Here is a 20,510-nt window from a genome sequence, read left to right as displayed (position 1 = left end):
CCATCTGTGTCCTTTACTTAAGTGTACCTCTCTCTATTTGCACCTCTGCCCCCTTGCCATGTCCGTGCTGGGCCTGATTCAGACCCTGTCGCTAAGGAGCGATCACTCACTGCCGGGCGATTGTTGCTCAATGCGCATGCATCCAATTCGCAGTGCGCGTTCGCAAGCCAGTCTCAGCGATGGGAAATTGTGCGTTCGTAGCACACAGACTGCCCGCTGCTTTGAGTGACGGATAGCGCCATTTGTGGGTGGTAACAGGGGACGGTGCTTGTAACGGGGGAGTGTTGTTGCGAACGCAGGTGTGTCAGGCCAACAAAACGCAGTTTAAAGGGCGTGCATAATTAGCAAAGTAGCATCATTGTACAGGTCACCTCCATGTATTTCAGCCAGCGCTGATCGCAGTACTTACGGTGGAGTAAGTCTACCTCAAGGGCTGCGATCAGCACCGATGGCTCTTGATGTTACCGATTCATCCAACAATCCCAGGAGATGACTTGTGTTGCAAGGGGAAAGGGGGCGTCTTAAAACACTTGCGAGCGCTCAGTGCCGTAATGCATATGCCACATGATACCCTCACCATATGCCACACAGTGCCCCCAACCCAAATATGCCTCCCTTTGAATGCTTCCGGCTCTGCCAGCTCTGTGTTCCGCATGCACAGTGCATATAGTGCATGGCGGCTCCCGAGTCCCCCTAATCAGCGTCACAGACATGATGTGTCACGTGATACTGATGAGGGGACTCAGGAGCCGCTCTGCGTTGTGGATACAGAACCGTGACAGTTGTCATCCAGTGGCGGGTGCCGTGGGCCACCTGTTCTTGGAAAATTCCAGTGTAGCAGTGACCCTATGTGGGGGCCTGTTTTAATTTGGCCCTGGCGACACACCTGCGACACTCCTATAACAGGCCCAAAAGATGTACCATTTTTGCGCATCTGAATAGCCGCCACCCACCCAGCACATTTCCAATACAATTCTCATACTGTGCGTCTCAATCGTAAACTACTCTTTTGTGTAACACTTGCATTGTCTGAGTTTTGGGGGTTGTCGCACATGCGCAGTAGCAAACAATTGGTCAACTCCATGAATTTTGGTTTTGCATGCGAATCAGGCCCAATCTCTCTATATGAGTATGTGGTGACCAGGCTACATTATACCTAAGATGTGTAACATAGATGATGGATGACCTCATTGTTAGTATGACACTGAGTTACTCTTCTGCTAAAGAGGGCAGGTGGTGAAGTTCCCCATAGCAACCGATTATGTTTTAGCTATTGTTATATAAATTGTAAATGATGACTGATAGCTATAATCTGTTTGGTTGCTTTGGGCAACTTCTCCACTTGTCTTCTTTGATACAGCTCCCCCTAAATCTTTTCGGGCTTTAAATGGCATTCACGTCATACATGCATACCTTCCCGGTTTTTCGGGTAAGCCCCCGCACCCCCGGAAGGATAGGCATTTCTCCTGCATTCTGCCCACTTCCTAGTGAAGTGGGCAGAATGAGGACAATTTCCACGGCGATCGCGGGTGTCCGTGCAGGGGGCAGGGCTTAATGACGCGAGTCGCATAATTTGGCTCCACCCCCTATTTAAATTTACGGCAATCACGGGCATTTTCTCGTGAGAGGGCGGGGCTTAATGACGCGATTCGTCAGGTCCCACCTCCCATCGCCACCCACCTGCCTCTCCTCCCAGGGCTTCTCCCGGGGAAGAGACAGCAAAGGTAGGCAACTATGGTTCACGTATACTAATATCAATGCAGTAACAGTATGAGATACTCTCCTACTGCATATTGTGACAGTCTGGCATTCAAGATGAGTTTATGCTTTTCGTTATACTGCCATCAAGACAGACAGACATTTCATAACTCTTCATTATACCTGATTATACCCGATTGGTCATTAAAATGTCTATCATACAATAATGTGTTATGAGCAGGGTAAAATTGGACTTCTGAGCACCCAGTTAGGGTAGATGTACTAAACCTTTAAGAGAGATAAAGTGGAGAGAGATAAAGAACCAACCAATCAGCTCCTAACTGTCATTTTTCAAACACAGCCTGTAACATGGCAGTTAGGAGTTGATTGGTAGGTACTTTATCTCTCTCCAAGGCTTAGTACATCTACCCCATGTTATTGAACAAGCTAATGTTTGGTGATATAGGGCCTGATTCAGAGTAGAACATGATTACACAACCACTGCGACTTTGTACGCAACAGCTGTGCAATAATATGCTAAGGCCGCAGGAGGCGCAATGTGTAAATAGACGCCTCCTGTTGGCTCCTGTGATCTGCTGCTACATCTGAGGACACAACCAAGGTTCATTATGACGCGGTGGATGGGCATGCATTTTTTGCCAAACCTGTACTAAGAACCTCATTTTACTCCATGTTAATTGTATAGTTTATCAAAATTATTTTGGGTGGGATGCATCAGCATATGATGGATCCCGCCACTCATCGCATGGCGGCATAAATAATGTCGGTATGCATGAATAAAATCACAAAGGACAGCTCTACCGGTAACAGCTCTCCTTTGCGATAGAAGGACTTCCGGGTTTATGACCCAGAAGTCCTTCCACACATGCGCTGAGTGCCGCACGTGCTTTTGGGGGATTGGATCCCTTTCAGAGGAAGTCACGAATAGAAGCCTATAGGCTTCTTTTGGGCAACACCATCTAAAGGTGACGTTACCCATCGCATTCTGGAGCTTGGTGCATATGTGGTGACCAGTCAAACCTCCGAAAACATAGTTTTCTGAGGTTTGAGCGCAATGTCTGCACTGGTGCATCCCGCCTTGTGACCATCAGTATTCCTAATGCTTAGAGTGTGCACCTGCATTTTCTTTTTCTTTAACCCTCCGGTTACTCAGGATGGACGTGAAATTCACGCAGCCGATGATCAGTGAAGCTGCACCAGAAGACACAGGTACTGGCCTCAGCACACCTCAAAAACGGAGGCAACATCCCCCCGTTTTTTAAAATGCTCCCCATCACTGCTCCCACTCTACCCCAAAATGGCCGCACTGCGACCATCGTAGCAGACACTGATCAGACCATGCGCAGTACATACGCATCGGTTTTGCGTACAACGCTGAATCAGGCCCTTAGTGCAAGCTGCTTGGAATTATACAGCGCACTATCCTCCAGTCCAATGGTAATAGTAAGATTGGCAAAAACAGATCTTTGTTCCTCTAAGTACACAGGTACTACTGTCTGTTCCTCAGCACTTTCTATTTAGTGGTATACAACCAACAGGTATATACAGAGGGACGCCTCATTCTATTATAGCATATTAATTCAGAACTGCAATGTCCGTGGTGCTATGGTAATCATCTGCCGTTATATCATGCAACAATTTACTAACTTATTGATTGGTGATATTTGCGTATTAATGTCACTGCATTTTCGCCTTGTCATAGCTATATTTGTTAATAGCATTTAATGTTATTTAATGTATTTTCACTTAAGAATTCTGATTTAGATACGATATATAGAAGGTTCACACATTCCTGACTCTCTATGCTTCTCAGGAATTATACATACGTAGTACTTTGGCTTTATAAATTTTATGTGCTTAATTTATTTTTTCATACAGCTGCATACATGAGATGGATTGCATACATGAGATGGATTGCATACATGAGATGGATTGCATACATGAGATGGATTGCATACATGGGATGGATTGCATACATGAGATGGATTGCATACATGAGATGGATTGCATACATGGGATGGATTGCATACATGGGATGGATTGCATACATGAGATGGATTGCATACATGAGATGGATTGCATACATGAGATGGATTGCAATGCACTAGCACTTTATTAACAAATTGCTGCTATATATGTGCTTTTTTGTTTGTTTTTTCTTTTTCTTTTTTTGATTATCACAATATCTGTTCAATTATTTTTTCATGATTGTCACACATGCTATGCCGTTTGTTTGTACATAGCGAGCATACTGTATTACACTAGTAGTTTTGACCTGTTCAATATATCCCTTTATGTTTATTTTGATTGAATTCTTTTTGTATGCTGTGCCGTCTACATGTACATAGTGAACACACTGTGGGCCTGATCCAGAGCCGGACGCTATTTGCGCTCGCTAGTTCAGAAAAAGGGGCCAGATATTTAAATAGAGCGCTCGCTCTTTGCGGTCTGTTGACGCCTCTATGTCTGAGCAAGCGAACGAAATATGCGTTCGCTATTTTGTAAAAACGCCCCCTGGCCGTTCGCATCATACCTCATCTCCGCTATTTATTAGATTAATCGAGTACATCGAAAGACGTCTGAACTGCTCGCAGTGCTTGTGGTTGGATTTTCCTACCGCAATCATGCGAACAGTTCAGGCTAAGATACAACCAAGTGACGTGGCCGATGACGCTGCTTTGTTAATTATGCACACCTTAAAACGCCCGTTTTGACCGTTTGGCACGCCTGCGTTCGGATCGCCACTCCCCATTTTCAAGCACCTTCCCCTGTTACCACCCACAAACGCCTCATCCTGTCACTCAAATTAGCAGGCACTCGCTATTTTGCGAACACACGATTTCCGACTGCAATGACTGGTTGGCGCATGCGCATTACAACCCATACGCATGCGCAGATGTGCAAACATTGATCGGAACGAACGAGCGGCCGCTTACGAGCGGCTCTGAATCAGGCCCTGTGTTGCAACAGCACTTTCTATTGATACTAAATTATAAATTGCGTACTTTCTCATATACAATTTTTTCATTAGATGTGTGAGTATACTCCACACTATATAATGGCGGATTTTTTTGACTTTTTCAAGGATTTTTAAATAATTTGTTTGTTTCATATTTGTCTTAGTTCCACTATATTCATTTTTATATATAAAACAATAAAAGTTAATTTTTAATATTAATAAGTGACTCAGTGTGCCTCAAACTAGGGAGTTGTTCTCTTTTTTTCTCATTTTTCTTCCCTATCTTGCACTATTAAGTTGTAGAAACAGTAATTATAGCTACTGTGTAACATGCATTCTCACTGGGGCGGGATGTACTAACACAAAAAGGCAATCAAAACTTTCAAAATTGCCGTTTTCTCAGATTTGAATGCATTCCACATATGTATCAGTCTCCGGAAAGCGAAACTTTCTGGAGCTTGCATGTGATAGGCATTGTGTTGCCTAATAGAAGCCTGTGGACTTCTTTTCACAGTTATCCAATAGGATTCATCCCACTTGCACATGTTCAGATGGACTCCCAGGTCATAAACTCGGGATACTTTCCGCCCTGTAACACTATATCATCACAATAAACAAAGTGATATAATGTATTGCTGGTCTCTATTATTATTTGTATAGCGTATGTGGCAGCATTACAACCGTAGGCAAAGAGTGAATGATACATTCAGGGCCCGATTTGGAGTGGTGCAGCGTGTGTAGATGCGTCAGGTGGGCGTCTCAGTCCTTGCACATTCAGACGCAAGCGAAGCACTTTTCTAGTGGCATAAAGTCACAGATGCAACTGCGGGAAAAGAAGTGAGGATGGCTGCGACTGAATCAGGCCCTCAGTGATCTGCTACGTTGACCTCTAAATTTTAAGACTGTTTTACAAACACTTGTGGTGCAAAGATATTGTATGTAAGCCAGGTGATCTTACACTGCTACAGAGACACTCAGATACCAGATAACAGCACCGCGTGTAGTCTCTGCCAGATGTATAAAAACTGAAGGGAACTGATTGCCGATCATTCTGGCTCACACTACTGAGATAAGGCAGTCAGCCAGAGGGCGAAATGCGTGGCAAGACCACTCAGACCTTCTCAGTTCCTAGAGCACTGAGGGGAGAGGTATCAAACCATAGTTGTCTTTATAATGGGTGCAAGGTGTGCACCCATAGGTAATTACACTTACCTCCACCGATTCCCAAAGTGCTGCTGCACAGCACCGTATTGACGCTGCAGAGCAGCAAACACTCACTGGGAAAATGGCGGCGCCCATTTTCCCAGTGATCTGCGCAAGCACAGAAAAGATGTCCCCGGGAAAGTAGGTGCGAGCGCCATTTTCCCGGAGACCCGCGCATGCGCAGTAGATTCTGGCATGAAGTCAGAATCTACAGCGCTCAGTGCCGCTGAGCCGCCGACAGAGAGGAGGGGGCCCAAATGGAGGCTGCACACGGGCCCCCTCCTCTCTTAAAAAGCCCCTGTATCAAACCTTCTGAAGAGGAAATGTAGAAATATAACCAATCAGCTGCTGGGAGAGATGTATCAAGCAGTGGAAAGAATGGAGAAGTTGCCCATAGCAGCCAATCAGCTTCTGCCTATGATTTTATAAATTGTGCTTGATAAATGCTACCTGATTGGTTGCTAAGGACAATTTCTCCACTGATTCACTTCTCCACTCTATTCACTGCTTGACACATCTTCTCCTTATATTTGATATCCGTAAGATTATAACAATATTGATTCTGCAGCACAGATCTCTATACTGTATATCATTAATATAGTTATAGTAATACATGTCGCCAATAGTTTTTTCAAGGGTTACATAAAGTTTAATGTTTTAAAAGTTTTATAAATAATTCTACCAGATCGCATTCATACTGTATAAACATGGAAACTCTCAAATAAGATTACTGCACACTTAGGGTGGGTTTCTTGTTGCCCAGAATCTCCCTCCCCCACTCCAGATTAGCAAGCATTAACCTAATTTGGCTGCAGCACGCCGTATCAGTAATCTTAATTATTTCCTTTTAACTCTTCACTAAGGTAAGGGTGATTATAGAATGCATCATCACTGTACATAACATGTAACATACCGTAAGCCATGATTGAGACCCTGGATTGCGTTAAATTTCCACTATATGATAAATGGATACAAAATGCTTCTGACATCTCCCAGTCATCAGCTAGGACTTCAGTAGACAGCCAATTAGGCCCTGCCTTGGTATTGCTCTTTCTTAATCTGCTTTTCCAGGATACTGGGGCACAGGTATAAGAGCAGTTCAACAGAGCCAATTCTCCGAATGGCACAAACTCCATATCACTCGGAGTTTCCACCTTACACTCATCCTCAGACTTTCCTGAAAATGCAGGAAGAGAAAATAATTCAATTAAATAATTAATTCAAGAAATAATTAAATTGGCAGTGGTATGCATTTCTTTAAACATTTTATATATATATATATATATATATATATATATATATATATATATATACACACTACCATTCAAAAGTTTGGAGTCACCCAGACAATTTCGTGTTTTACATGAAAACTGACTTTTATTTATCAAACGAGTTGCAAAATTAATAGAACATATAGTCAAGACATTGGCAAGACATTGGCAAGGTTAGAAATAATGATTTTTATTTGAAATAATAATTTTGTCCTTCAAACTTTGCTTTCGTCAGAGAATGCTCCTTTTGCAGCAATTACAGCATTGCAGACCTTTGGCATTCTAGCTGTTAATTTGTTGAGGTAATCTGAAGAAATGTCACCCCACGCTTCCTGAAGCACCTCCAACAAGTTGGATTGGCTTGATGGGCACTTCTTGTGTACCATACGGTCAAGCTGCTCCCACAACAGCTCAATGGGGTTGAGATCTGGTGACTGCACTGGCCACTCCATTACAGACAGAATACCAGCTGCCTGCTTCTTCCCTAAATAGTTCTTGCATAATTTGGAGAGGTGTGCTTTGGGTCGTTTTGGAGGAGGAAATTGGCTCCAATCAAGCGCTGTCCACAGGGTATGGCATTGCAAAATCCCTTTTACCTTGTACAAATCTCCCACTTTACCAGCACCAGAGCAGCCCCAGACCATCACATTACCTCCACCATGCTTGACAGATGGCGTCAGACTCTTCCAGCATCTTTTCACTTGTTCTGCGTCTCACAAATGTTCTTCTCTGTGATCCAAACACCTCAAACCTTGATTCGTCTGTCCATAACACTTTTTTCCAATCTTCCTCGGCGTCCCAACCCCCACCATCCCAAAGGTAAGAAGACGGGAAAGTGTGATACTTAGCCTGAGGATGGAAGGGTTAGGTTTAGGCACCCCTGGGGGGAGATTAGGGTTAGGCTCCCCCCGGGGAGGGTTAGACTGTGGGGAGGGGGGTTAGGGTTAGGCACCTTGGGGAGAGTGTAGGGTTAGGCACCCCCACGGGAGGGTTAGGTTTAGGGTGCAGGAAGGAGGGATTAGGGTTAGGCACCACCAGGGGGCATGTTAGAGTAAAGCACTGTCCCCTCTCCCCCCCATTGGAGATTAGGGGTAGGCATCACCAAGGGAGGGTTATGGTTAGCAGGGGAGAGGAGGAGGGTTAGGGTACTTACCGCCCCTGTCAGGATCCTATTCAGCCGCTGGGATATCATACCGATTCTCTATATTTTCACTATGTCAACATTTCATATGTTGACATTATGTCCATGTTGAATTGTTCAAGTGTCAACATTTATGTTGTTGACATTTTAACCATGTCTGCATCATAACTGTGCACTTAACATCATGCACTTTGTTGATATTATGACATAGTGACCGTCATCACAAATGTTTTATGCAAGATACCTCTTATTTTCTTTCTATAGGCATCTGAAATGGTAAATTGAGGCTCCAGTGCAATGGAGAGAGAACATATACTGTACTAGCTGATGTACACGGTTTCACCCAGGTACCTTAGATATTTACTGTTTCCATTTCCATCTCACCTCTCCAGTAACACATTAAACCTTCACCTCTATAGTAATGCATCCCCTCTGTCACTGCTATATTAAGACATTACCCTCTCTCACCTGTGTACTAACACTTTCTCTTCCCTTACCTGTGTAGAAATACAATCCCTCCCTCACACCTGTGGTAACACATTACCCTCACTGACACCTGTAGTAACTTATTGCTGTCCCTCTCCTCTGGAGTAACACATTCCCCTCCCTCACCTCTGGAGTAACACATTCCCCTCCCTCACCTCTGTAGTAACACATTACCCCCGCTCACCCCTGTAGTAACACATTTCTCTCCCTCACCCGTGTTGTAACAGATTCCCCCACCTGTGTAGTAACACATCACGTCATGGAAGGCATATACTCCCCGATTTTCATGTTCCTAGGTCCATGGGTTTGGGCTGGGCGTTGATGAGTCAGTGAGTCAGGAAATGTGATTTTATATATATATATATATATATATATATATATATATATATATATATATATATATATATATATATAGATGAAGAGATCATATCACTACTCTGTCCAGTAAGGGTATCTATAGACATAGATTCCCTTTAGTGTGGTTGAACAACTTCAATGTACACACAATTTTGGAATGAATGAACACTTGGCAATTCAATTAGTTTTAGAATACTATATATTATATTACACTATGTTCTATTATTTTTTATATATTAATGTATTTTCTTCATATATGAAAGGATCAGAAAAGAAATATACAAGGTAATATAAAGCGTTGAATATAAATTACACTTTTTTAGCTATATATTAATTCTATATGGTTTTTTATGGTTGCAGTATCAAAATAAAGGTCTTACAATGTAGATGTGCCAGTCAAGAGAAAAATTAGATTGGGGTAACATATTGGGCGTGGCGGAGCGGCAACGTTCCCATGTAAAGTAATGTGTTATTAATAACAAAATTCCCTCTAACATGATTGGACACACTATGACACATGACTGTGGATTCTTTCCCAACTGCCACACACTTCAAAGTGTAACCACTCACCTGAACTACTTCCAACCGTCACATGACCATCTGTAAACAAATCCAACTGCAGAATTTATTGGTCTGTTGGTCTGTCTGTCCAGTTATGCATTGGGAAACCCCTAAAGCAATTGGGATAAAACCAACGCCAGGTGGTCCAGTTGGACCCTGGACAGGTTTTAGGGTAGTTAGGTTCCGGGTCCAACCTCCTGTTGGTGTACACTGGGCAGAACTTTGACCTGGGGAGCCTGTTCTGGGCCTTCCACTGGATGGCTTTGGATGAACACTTCAGAGGGGTGGCAATTGGTCTGGGATGCCTAATGGAGTGGTTGGGTTCTGGTCAGACCTCACGGCAGAGTGCTTGAGGCAGAACTTTGACCCAGGGAGCCTGTTCTGGGCCTTCCACTGGATGGATTTGGATGACATGACATAATTTGGACAAAAAACTTCACAGAGTGGTATCATTAGATCCCAGAAGTCATGATAGGGGGGTTGAGGTCCCGGTGACCTCCTACTGGGTTACAGTAAGCAGAACTTTGACCCGTGGAGCCTGTTCTGGGCCTTCCACTGGATGGATTTAGATGAAAACTTTAGAGAATGGTAACATTGGATCCCAGAAGACATTGGATCCCAGAGACACCTCCCGTTGGTGTACGCTTGGCAGAACTTTGAACCAGGAACACCGGGCAGAACTTTGACCCCGGGAGACTGTTCTAGGCCTTCAAATGGATGGATTTGGATGAAAACTTCACAGAGGGGACGGCAATTGGTCTGGGATGCCTAATGGAGTGGTTGGGGTCCCAGACAGACCTCACAGCGTAATGCACTGGGCTGAACTTTGACCCAGGGAGCCTGTTCTAGGCCTTCCACTGAATGGATTTGGAGGACATCACATAATAAAACTTGATAACTTGAAGATTTAAACCCGGGCAAACCCAGCTAACATTATTTATCCTTTAGTTTATTGGATAGTGTTAAATTTATACTCCAGTTTTGTTTTTAAGCAAAATATTTAACAAGAACAACAACAGATAAGGTTAAGAAAAAAGTTAACAAAAAAGTGCTGGGCATACAGTAGAAAGGAAATTTGTGCCGTAAAATTAGGCTGCACACAATTTTTTTTGCTGTTGTGTATTTCAAAATAGATACTATTACTTTCCTACTTTGTTTCCAAAGTAACTTTTATCTTAGAACCTACAGTGGCATTGATTTATTTTTCCACATTGTACATTGTAGCCAGGGCAGTAGTGATCCCAATAATTTTAAAAAATTTTTTTGGGGGGGGGGTTGTGACCTAATGTCAGTAGTCGTGGTCACGCCCCCTTAAAAATATAAAAAAAATAACTTTTTGCTGTACTGCGATGCGCCGCCGCACGCTCCGTAGGGCAAATCTAGGGGTGGGGGGCGTGATCACTGTGATTGCTTCTGTTTCCACTGGCTGTGCAGGGGGAAAGCAATAAAGCCTGACCATCAATCCTGGTCTCGGGTAATTAATACCTGCTCCCCCCCCTCCTCCCTTGGCACCCTGGATTGTAACATTTCAATACATTAAAGATGACAATCATTTTAGTTTGTCTGATTTCCTTCAGGACAGTTCCTCCTCACAGGGTTTTACCTCGAGTTACCCTGAGTAACCACGGGGTTGCTTAGATTGCTGATGGTCTCGCACAAGATCCAATGGATGCAGCACTGGGATCTGTGATGCAGTCAGGAAACATCTATTTACACCAGATGCCTCCTGCTGCATTAGCATATTAGTTGCAGGGATGTGCAGTCATGGGTGGCAGAGCCTCCCCTATCATGCTCCTGAGATTTGATTTAAAAATGATTAGAATAATACAAAGAAGATATTTGTAACATAAATATCTTCTTTGTTTATTGTAATCATTTCTATAGTTAACACTCACCAGCTCTGTGGAGCTCCCTGGGACTGCAGGGAGACGAGAGATGAGGCAGGAAAAGCTCGGCCTCGCTTCTGTATAGTCAGACACTGCTTGCAGAGCTGGGGGAGGGGCCACACTAGTGATGCAGGTAGGAGAATCAATTGACACTGCAGTATAGTGAGGGGAGAGTTACAGTGAGACAGACTCCCAGCACTCAGACCCATCTCCATATGTGCCTGCCCAGCCACTGACCTCACCGCACGTCACTGATTATTATTACAGTATTCCCTGCGGCTGTGCAATACTGTACAACTCTGAATCAGGCCCTATGTACTTTGCGGCTGATTTAATTTATGATTTTTCACTTATTCTATATGGACCTCAAATTGTCTATGTATTTGATGTACATTATAGTAAGTCTTTCTTGCTGTTTGTCCGTTTGTAAGGACAACATTATTATTAAAATTATTAGCCAGGATACCCGGTTGAAGACTGGACCCTGAAGTACACCTGCAGCCTTTATTTGTTTACATTGTCCTCACCTTTAATAACCCCATTCCATTGATCCTGAAAAGGACCCCAGTGTTTGCTAACATGCATGCAAACAGTGGCATAACTACCGTGGGTGCAAGGGGTGCAGCTGCTATAATGCCCGAGCTGCCTCTGTGGCCTGTTGCTCCACCTGCACCCAGTCACGCACACAAGGTGGGCTGGTCCAGTCAGGGCCGCCAAGGGGGACTCAGTTGGCAGCAGTGTTGATTTGGTGCCGGCCTGTCATCTGAATACAGCTGGCGCACCGGCAGTCAAGCATGGAGAGACAGCACTGCCGGTCATGAGGCAATCAAAACTCGGGGACCAGCAGCCAATCAGCAGTGGCGGCTCCTGATTGACTGCCGGTCAGCAAGCTCTGATTTTCTCATGAGCATCTCCAGATTCAAATTGAGCCTGCGCTGTCTGTCCATGTCTGACACTGCCTGCCGGTGCACCAGCTGTAATTAGTTAGAGCCCCAGCCATAAATCGACACCTGCTGGCTGCTGATGGCACACAGGGGGAGGAGAGACGCTGCCGGAGGTAGACGGGGAGGTGAGTAGCTGCTGAGGGGGTTATCATGTGTAAGGTGCATTACTGTGTTGCATAATGTTATAAGGGGCATTACTGTGTGGCTTAATGTGTAAGGGGCACTACTATTGTATGGATAATGTGTTATATGGGGCACTACTACTATGGGCCATAACTGTGAATGGCATTACTGTGTAGTGTAAAGGGCATTACTGTGTGGCATAATGTATAAGGGGCACTACTACTGCATGGCATAATATGTATGTATAAGGGGTACTACTGTGTGGCATAACCTGAATGGTCTCTCTGTGGGGGGATTTGTATGTGTTTTTTACCCCTGGGGGGAGTTTTAAGATCTTGCTATGTGGCCCACAAGGTTCTAGTTAAGCCCTACACAGAGGCTTATATATGATCACTTTAAAAAGGACTAACTCTGGATTTAATATGAACTTGCTTGAGTCATAAAGTTTGACACTTGCTCAGACTGTGAGGCTAAAAGGAAACTTTTGTAGCTTTCACACAGGTTTTTGGCAGACTGCCAATTTCCGCTTGAGCCAGCCCCAGAACTTGTGTAATTTAAAAGTGTACCCATTAGGGATTGTGTTGCAGTGTGTGGCCCTGACAAAGTTCATACCTAGGCAAAAACCTAATCCTGGTCAAACTACACAACCCTGCCAAATTTGGTGGAGTTAGGTCTAAAACTCTGGCCATGCATGAAGGGCAAACAGACAGACACACTTTCTTGCTTATTATATAGATTACTAATAATATTATTATTCTTTATTTATAGGTCACCACAAGGGGTCTGCAACACCTTACAAAGTTCATATTACAGAAACATTATGAGCTAAACAAGAAAAAAGTGTCTTACAGCACAAAACATTGCAGGACATGGACACGTTTTATAAACATTGCTGCATCAGCTATCATAGTACCAAAATAAGCAGCAGATCAGCAGAACCCAATGGTTGGGTGCAGTTTTGGGCAGTAGGGAAGAGTTGATGGAAAAGCACATAAGGGCCCTGCTTGTGAGAGCTTACAGTAAGATTTCACTATACAGTACAAAAAGCTTTAAACACACATTTATTCATTCCTTCCTTGTATATTGAAATGAGGCACATACAATTTAACATCATGATGAAACTAGATGCAGTGCGATGTAAAGAAATATTCATACTTGCTGTGGGGAGGTTTGCGTGGTATGTGGTTTTGTCTGAGTGGTATTAGGATATATGTGAGAAAATCTAGGGGTATATTTACTAAAGTGCAGGTTTTTAGAAGTGGAGATGTTGCCCATAGCAACTAATCAGATTCTACATAACATTTATCTAGCACCTTCTAGAAAATAATAGCTAGAATCTGATTGGTTGCTACGGACAACATCTCCACTTCTAAAAACCCGCACTTTAGAAAATATTGAATGAGTTTTAGAGTGCATGGGATGTGGGTTGAGTGTGATAACATTTAAGAATCATGTACTGTAGATGAGATTTATGGGTGGTATTTGGTGGCATAAAAGTGGCATGTGGGAGAGGCTGGTGACATAAATTAGTATCTGGTGTCTATGAAATATATGAATGTTACACATAGTTGCCTACCTGTAATTTCCCCTCCCCGGGAGATGTCCGGGGAGGAGAAGCAAATGAGTTGTGATGGGGCGGGGCCTGACGGTTTGTGTCATTAAGCCCTGCCCCCTTCACGTTAAATATCCGCGATTGGTGTACATTTAGATTGGAGGCGGGGCTAAGTGACATGATTCATGGAGAATCGTGTCATTAAGCCCCACCCCCTACACGGGTGTCCCCTGAGGAAGGACGTTATGTCAGAAACGCGTAGGTGTTTGCCTTTACTGAGACTCTGGTATTTTTAACCTTCTCAATTTTTATTGATACACCTCCTACCACCTTGTTTTATAGTGGAGGTAGTGTTTTATGTATGTATTTTTGGACCCTGTGCCTATTTTTTATGTACTTGTTTACATTCCATGTCTTTTGGGAACTAGCTTTTTAAAAATAAGTCAATACCTTTTTCACACCTATTGGATGAGAATACTCTTTGTACCAAGGACTATCTTCTGTGACAAGCAAAGATACCTTTATGTGGACGTCGATACCTGTTCCCAGGTGAGTTCGTATACTTAAGGGTTCTGGATGGGAAATGTATGAACATGACAAAACATACTGTACATAATGATGGAATCCTGAGTACAAAGAAACATTAATAGGAACGCATTGTTTGTTAAAGAGGTGAGTAGTGGAGGAAAGACTATACAAACAGAAAACGTTTCCTGATATAAGTTTAGCATAATTTGCTGTGTATTTTCTTTTTTTCATCTTGAGTGACAGTCCCTATCGAGACGGACATTCTCATTTCTGCGGAAGACAGCGCTTATTGAACCACCCATTTGTTTTTATTGAGTACTCAAGTATGTCTAGATTGCAGTGTAATATAAAGCTGTCCAGCATTTGTGGGTTACATACAAAAGCAGCCTGTATTTATCCCCCATACAAAAATAGTGCAATTACTTGCAGTGACGCGGGTTGAGGTCAATGGCTGTGTGGCATAATGTATAAAACACATATTTAAAAACTAGAGATTTGCACCGACTCCTGTATATAGGTTTTGGATCTGGATTTGGCATTGCCAAAATGCCCCTTGCGTCTTTTGGTTTTGTTTTGGACCTGTATTTTTTATAAAAAAAATTATAAAAACTGCTAAAATTAAATCATTTGGTTTTTTTTTGTTCCTACAGTATTATTAACCTCAATAACATTAACTTCCAGTCAATTTTGACCACCTCACAGCTCACAATATTGTTTTCATCTGGATTAAGCCCAATATTTGCACCAAGCTAGCTGGCTGACTAAGCTAAGCGGCAGCTGTGAGCGGCACAAACACGTGGCAGTTCATCTTCCAACATGGCACATAAGGAAACATATGTTTTCATTATTCAAGAGGCCTGAGGGAGTTGGAGTATGTATGTAATTGGAGGCAGGGAAAGGAAGATTTGATTAGTAGTAAATTTAATTGAATTTTTTTATTCTGAAGCAAATTTATGAGGGAGGGGAGAAGGGAAGGCATTTACAAAAAATATTTAAATGATTCACATCAGTCCTTGCCCCAGAAGAATCCTTGAGTACTATGCATGCTGCTGGGAGTATATTTTCTTCCCAGAAGGGGACCAGGAAGACTACTAGTAGTACTTTAAAAAACAATTGACTGTTAAACAATCCTTTGCAACGGGAAGAAAGTATGAAAATAGTCACCCAGTTTCATAGCGGATCACTGACACCATAACATCTATGCTGGTATTTGATGTGCGTCCAATATCCGCTAATAATGCAGGGAGTTTTAGACAGTTAATTGAGGTCCTATGTCCCCGCGACCAAATCCCATCAAGATTCCACTTCACTAGAAAAACAATTCCCAACCTGTACAAGGACTTTAAAAGACTTAGGCCCTGATTCAGAGCCGGACGCAAGTGGCTGCTCGTTCTCTCCGAGCGATGTTTGCCCAACTGCGCATGCGTACGGATCGTAATACGCATGCGCGAACCACTCAGTGCGGCCGAAATTCATGTGCTCGCAAAATAGCGAATGCCTGATAATTTGAGTGACAGAAAGAGGCGTATGTGGGTGGTAACAGGGGAAGGTGCTTGAAAACGGGGAGTGGAGATCCGATCGCAGGTGTGCTTAAAGGTCAAAACGGGCGTTTTATGGGTGTGCATATTTAAAACAGCAGCGTCATTGACCACGTCACTGGGTTATTTTATAGCCAGAACTGCTCGCAAAATTGTGGTAGCAAAAACCAACCACAAGAATAGCGAGCAGTTCATACCCTGGTCGATGTACTCGATTAATCTAATAAATAGCTCACATGACGTAGGATGCGAGCGGCCAGGGGGCGTAGTTTCCCAAAAAACGACCGCAAGTTTTGTACTCTCGTTCAGACCTAGAGGCGTGAACAGACCGCAGACAGCGAACGGTTCATTTGAATAGCCACCCCTATTTTCTTGACGAGCGAGCGCAAATAGCGTCCAGCTCTGAATCAGGCCCTTAATTAGTGGCCTCAAAAATGCGTTGTACCCACTGTCCACTTAACCACAGATATGTGGACAAGCTGAACAGAGCAAATGCAAGATTTAAGATATAAGGTTTAAGTCATACGTTGTGTCTTTCTTCCCAACGGACACAGGCCCTGATTCAGAGCCGGACGCTCTGACAGAGCGCTTGCTCTGAATCAGGGCCGTCCCTTCTCCTTTTGGAGCGGCCTCCTGGCCGCTCGCATAGCTGTGGGTAACCACCCACAGCTATAGCGAGCGGCCAAAATGATGGGCGCGATGGTCAAGACCATCGCGACCATCGGGCTTGCGACGAGACCCTGCGGTAGGGTCTCGCTGCCGCAAGCCCTGGAGTGCTTTTGGCTCTATCAGAGCTAAAAGCACTCCCACTGACATCACTAGTGATGTCAGTGGGGCCGGCCCCAGACGGTAGGCGTTCCCATGGGAACGCCTCCATCTGGGCAGCCACGCCCCTGGCACGCCCACCAAAGGGGTGTGCTGTCAATCACCATCGACAGCACGCCCCCTTTGGTGCAAGACCCATAACGACAGCTTGGCGATCGTTATTCGGGTCTCGCGCATGCGCACGACGGAGCCGCCTCCGTCGCCGCCTCCGTCGTGCGCATGTGCACTTGGGCAACATTGACCCGCTTGCGAGCGCTCAGCGCTCACGAGCGGGTCTGAATCAGGCCCACAGATCTGAAGAGATGCTGGTAAGCAAATTGTCAGCTCAAGTGGCACGTGATGCAGCGATGGCTTCTCCTTCAGTTTCTCCAGCAAGTGCATCTACTGAGAAAAAACTAAACTTTCCCAAAAGACCCACTGGTGATGCATATGAGACAACACAAAACACAAAAACTTCTTGGATGGATGCGCTGCAGATGACGTAACAGGTAGGAGATTCTTAGATGGTTAAGGTTCCTACCTCTACTTACTCTGGCTTTACAAAGGATACAGATGACTTGACAATTGTTGTTCAGATTTGGGTACAAATAATTCCACACATAACAAGTGGATTTTTTTGTTTTGTGCCCAGGCATGATAATGGGTTTTAACTTATCATGGGCAATAACTGTTTCTTCCACTGGTGCCTGATTTACACAAACATCCTCATTAGCGTCAGCTACACAAATATCCTGCTCATCCTGGTGCACTTCCACAAAAGCATCTTCGATTTCTATGTCAGCATGTTCACTTGTGCTTACATCATTATAAGAGGCAGAAACACCAGCCATAAATAAAGGCCAAGACCTTTTCTTGTCACTTCATGTGGTGAAAGGCATATTCCCAATTTTATGTCTTTCTGCATTAACTTTCCCTTTGATGTTTTTTTCTTTACCACTGTAAAAGATTGGTTCTTGATTTTAGATGCCCTGACTTAAGCCCAGTATGCCCTTGGGCATCGGCTTTAGTAGATGATGTAGACGGACTAGTATTGTCATGACTGGTGGCACTGACAGCAGCTCCAGCACTAGTATGTGGTTCCTGCTCTCCTCTCAACTGATCGTTCTCCATATCAACAAACACAAATGAAGTGGTGTACAGCACACACGTCAATTTGTACCAATTTTAAATATTGCACTATGGTGTCAATGACCTACAGTATCACAAGATTTTTTATAAATAAGAATAACACACTACGTCCACAATACGTGGACTATAAACTGTGGTCTGGCTGGCAGTGTCACCAAACAATAATAGCGCAGCTAAGTTGCTAACGCACACACAAAAAAAGCACTTTATTTTTTTTTACACTGTGGAAAAGCACCCCTGAATGAGGCAGCAGCCCCTTGATGAACAACACATACAGCACCACTTTTTTATGGACAACAAAGCACCCCTGCCAAGTGCGGACAGACCACCTGCAGCGTCACAAATATGTGGACGATAAACTGCGGCAATGTCACCGAACAATAATAGCGCAGCTAAGTTGCTAACACAAATAAAAAAAATAAAAAAAAATTATCATTTTTTTGCACCCCTAATGGACAGAGCACCCCCCCTGGACAACACAGCACCCCTTTATGGACTGCAACCCTAGCCTGATGGACAGGACAACAACACAGCAGCAACCACAGTTAACTGACAGGACAAGTGACACAGCAGCTGCAGCACCCACTGAAGGAAGCCCCCTTTATATACTGCAGCCTAAGCCCCTATATGGAAAACACAGCAGCAGCATTCAGCCCAATACCCTGACTGGACACACACACTGAGTGACTGACAGTGACTGACTATGTCTGCTAGCCTCTCTCTCCACAGCCGGAGTGAAAATGGCGCCGATCGCAGTGACCTTTATATAATCCAAAACCTATGAGAATCCGACAGCGGGAGGATGACGCGTTTTACCTCGTTTTCGGATCCGAGTCAGGCGGGAAAACTCGAGCTGGACTCGGATCTCGCCTCAGAACACAAAGTTCGGGTGGGTCCGGTTCTTGGAGAACCAGCCCGCTCATCTCTAATGAAAACCCAGTTTCTATATCAAAATTCTGGAGCATGACCGGGAGTATGATAGGGGAGGGAGTATGACCGGGAGTATGATAGGGGAGGGAGTATGACAGGGAGTATGACATGGGAGGCTCTGCCTACCCTCCTGACTGCATGTTCCTGGTTACTTGTTTTTCTATTTTGTTTTGCTTTGCTCCCAGCACTGTATCAGCCCATTGTGTTTTCATACAACTTTACTGTACATGATCCCCTATGTGACTACCATAAGTACAAAATAATATAAGCTTAAACTGAGTAAAGTTCTAACATAATAAGCCACTAATCACAGTATCAACTTAATAAACAATCACAAAAATAACGTAGAATGCCCAAAGCAAAATAATACAGTAAACTAACCTATATGAAAGATCCCCCACATCTGTAATACTAGGAAGAGATGTTTTAACGACCATTCCATAGTTACAGCTGCAGCGCGATCCTCTACAGGGCAGTAATGTTTGGTGGTTTGAGCAGTGTATCGTTATTTCCATCCGAATTTAAGTTCTGCTTCCTCAACACTTCCTGTTAAAAACAGCCCATGTAGTTGGCTCAGCCCCCCAAACGTGCTGCACGCTCACACTAAGGAATTCACAGGGATTCGTTTTACTTGCAATTAAAAATAAAACAAAATAAACCCGTCACACTGACATACAATTACAGTGACATGGGGTACACATAATACAAGCGCGCACACACACACACACACACACACACACACACATATATATATATATATATATATATATATATATATATATTTGTCTATATATACCATACTTGTCTTCTGTTCAGGAGTCTCAAGAATTTCAGTGATTGTTCCCAGACTCCAAGGGGATTAGTTCAGCATTCCATTCACATAACTCCCAAAGTTTTACTTTACAAAGTCAGGACAAATAAGGCTAAAATCAGGGCCTGCCCCAGGTCCAGAGCCGTAACTAGACTTTTTGGTGCCCTGTGCCAGAAAGAGCATTGGCGCCCCCCTCATTTTTCAAAGGTACATAATGCACCCAAAAAATGGCCATGGCTTCATGGGGAAGGGCCAGGGAAGAGATAGGAGAGGCCAGGAGATGCTGGGGATGAAATAAGAGGAAGCTACAAGCAAGAATGATAATAAACAGAAATTTGACAGGCCCAAACAGCACCCCCTGACCTGTGGTGCCCTGTGCGATGGCACCGGCTGCACTACCCTAGCTACGGCCCTGCCCAGGTCTACTAGCAACCTGTGCGAGAATCCAAATTAAATCCAAATATATGCATAATCAGGGCCGGCAACAGAAATCTCGGGGCCCGGTACACCAATGTCTCTGGGGGCCCCAGCTTCTCACCATCACCCCC

The 20,510-nt window shown here is 44.0% G+C and overlaps 1 protein-coding gene across 1 annotated transcript in view; it reads right to left on the bottom strand.

Moving 5' to 3' along the window:
- Positions 1 to 19,677, bottom strand: part of LOC148515551 (intercellular adhesion molecule 2-like) — a 29,546-nt gene extending 9,869 nt beyond the window's left edge. The window contains exons 1-2 of the mRNA XM_088479991.1: positions 19,533 to 19,677; positions 6,795 to 7,058 (exon numbers count right to left, since the gene is read on the bottom strand). Coding sequence (XP_088336117.1) covers positions 6,795 to 7,058; positions 19,533 to 19,593 — 325 coding nt within the window. The 5' untranslated portion in view covers positions 19,594 to 19,677. The remainder of the gene's footprint in view (positions 1 to 6,794; positions 7,059 to 19,532) is intronic.
- Between the last annotated feature and the right edge of the window lie 833 nt (positions 19,678 to 20,510).

The sequence above is a fragment of the Taudactylus pleione genome, unplaced genomic scaffold (genome assembly GCF_031769625.1).
Source record: "Taudactylus pleione unplaced genomic scaffold, aTauple2 ptg000248l, whole genome shotgun sequence".
Lineage (NCBI taxonomy): Eukaryota > Metazoa > Chordata > Amphibia > Anura > Myobatrachidae > Taudactylus > Taudactylus pleione.
The sequence above is the reverse complement of the archived record's forward strand: the minus strand, read 5'-3'. Positions and strand labels throughout refer to the sequence as shown.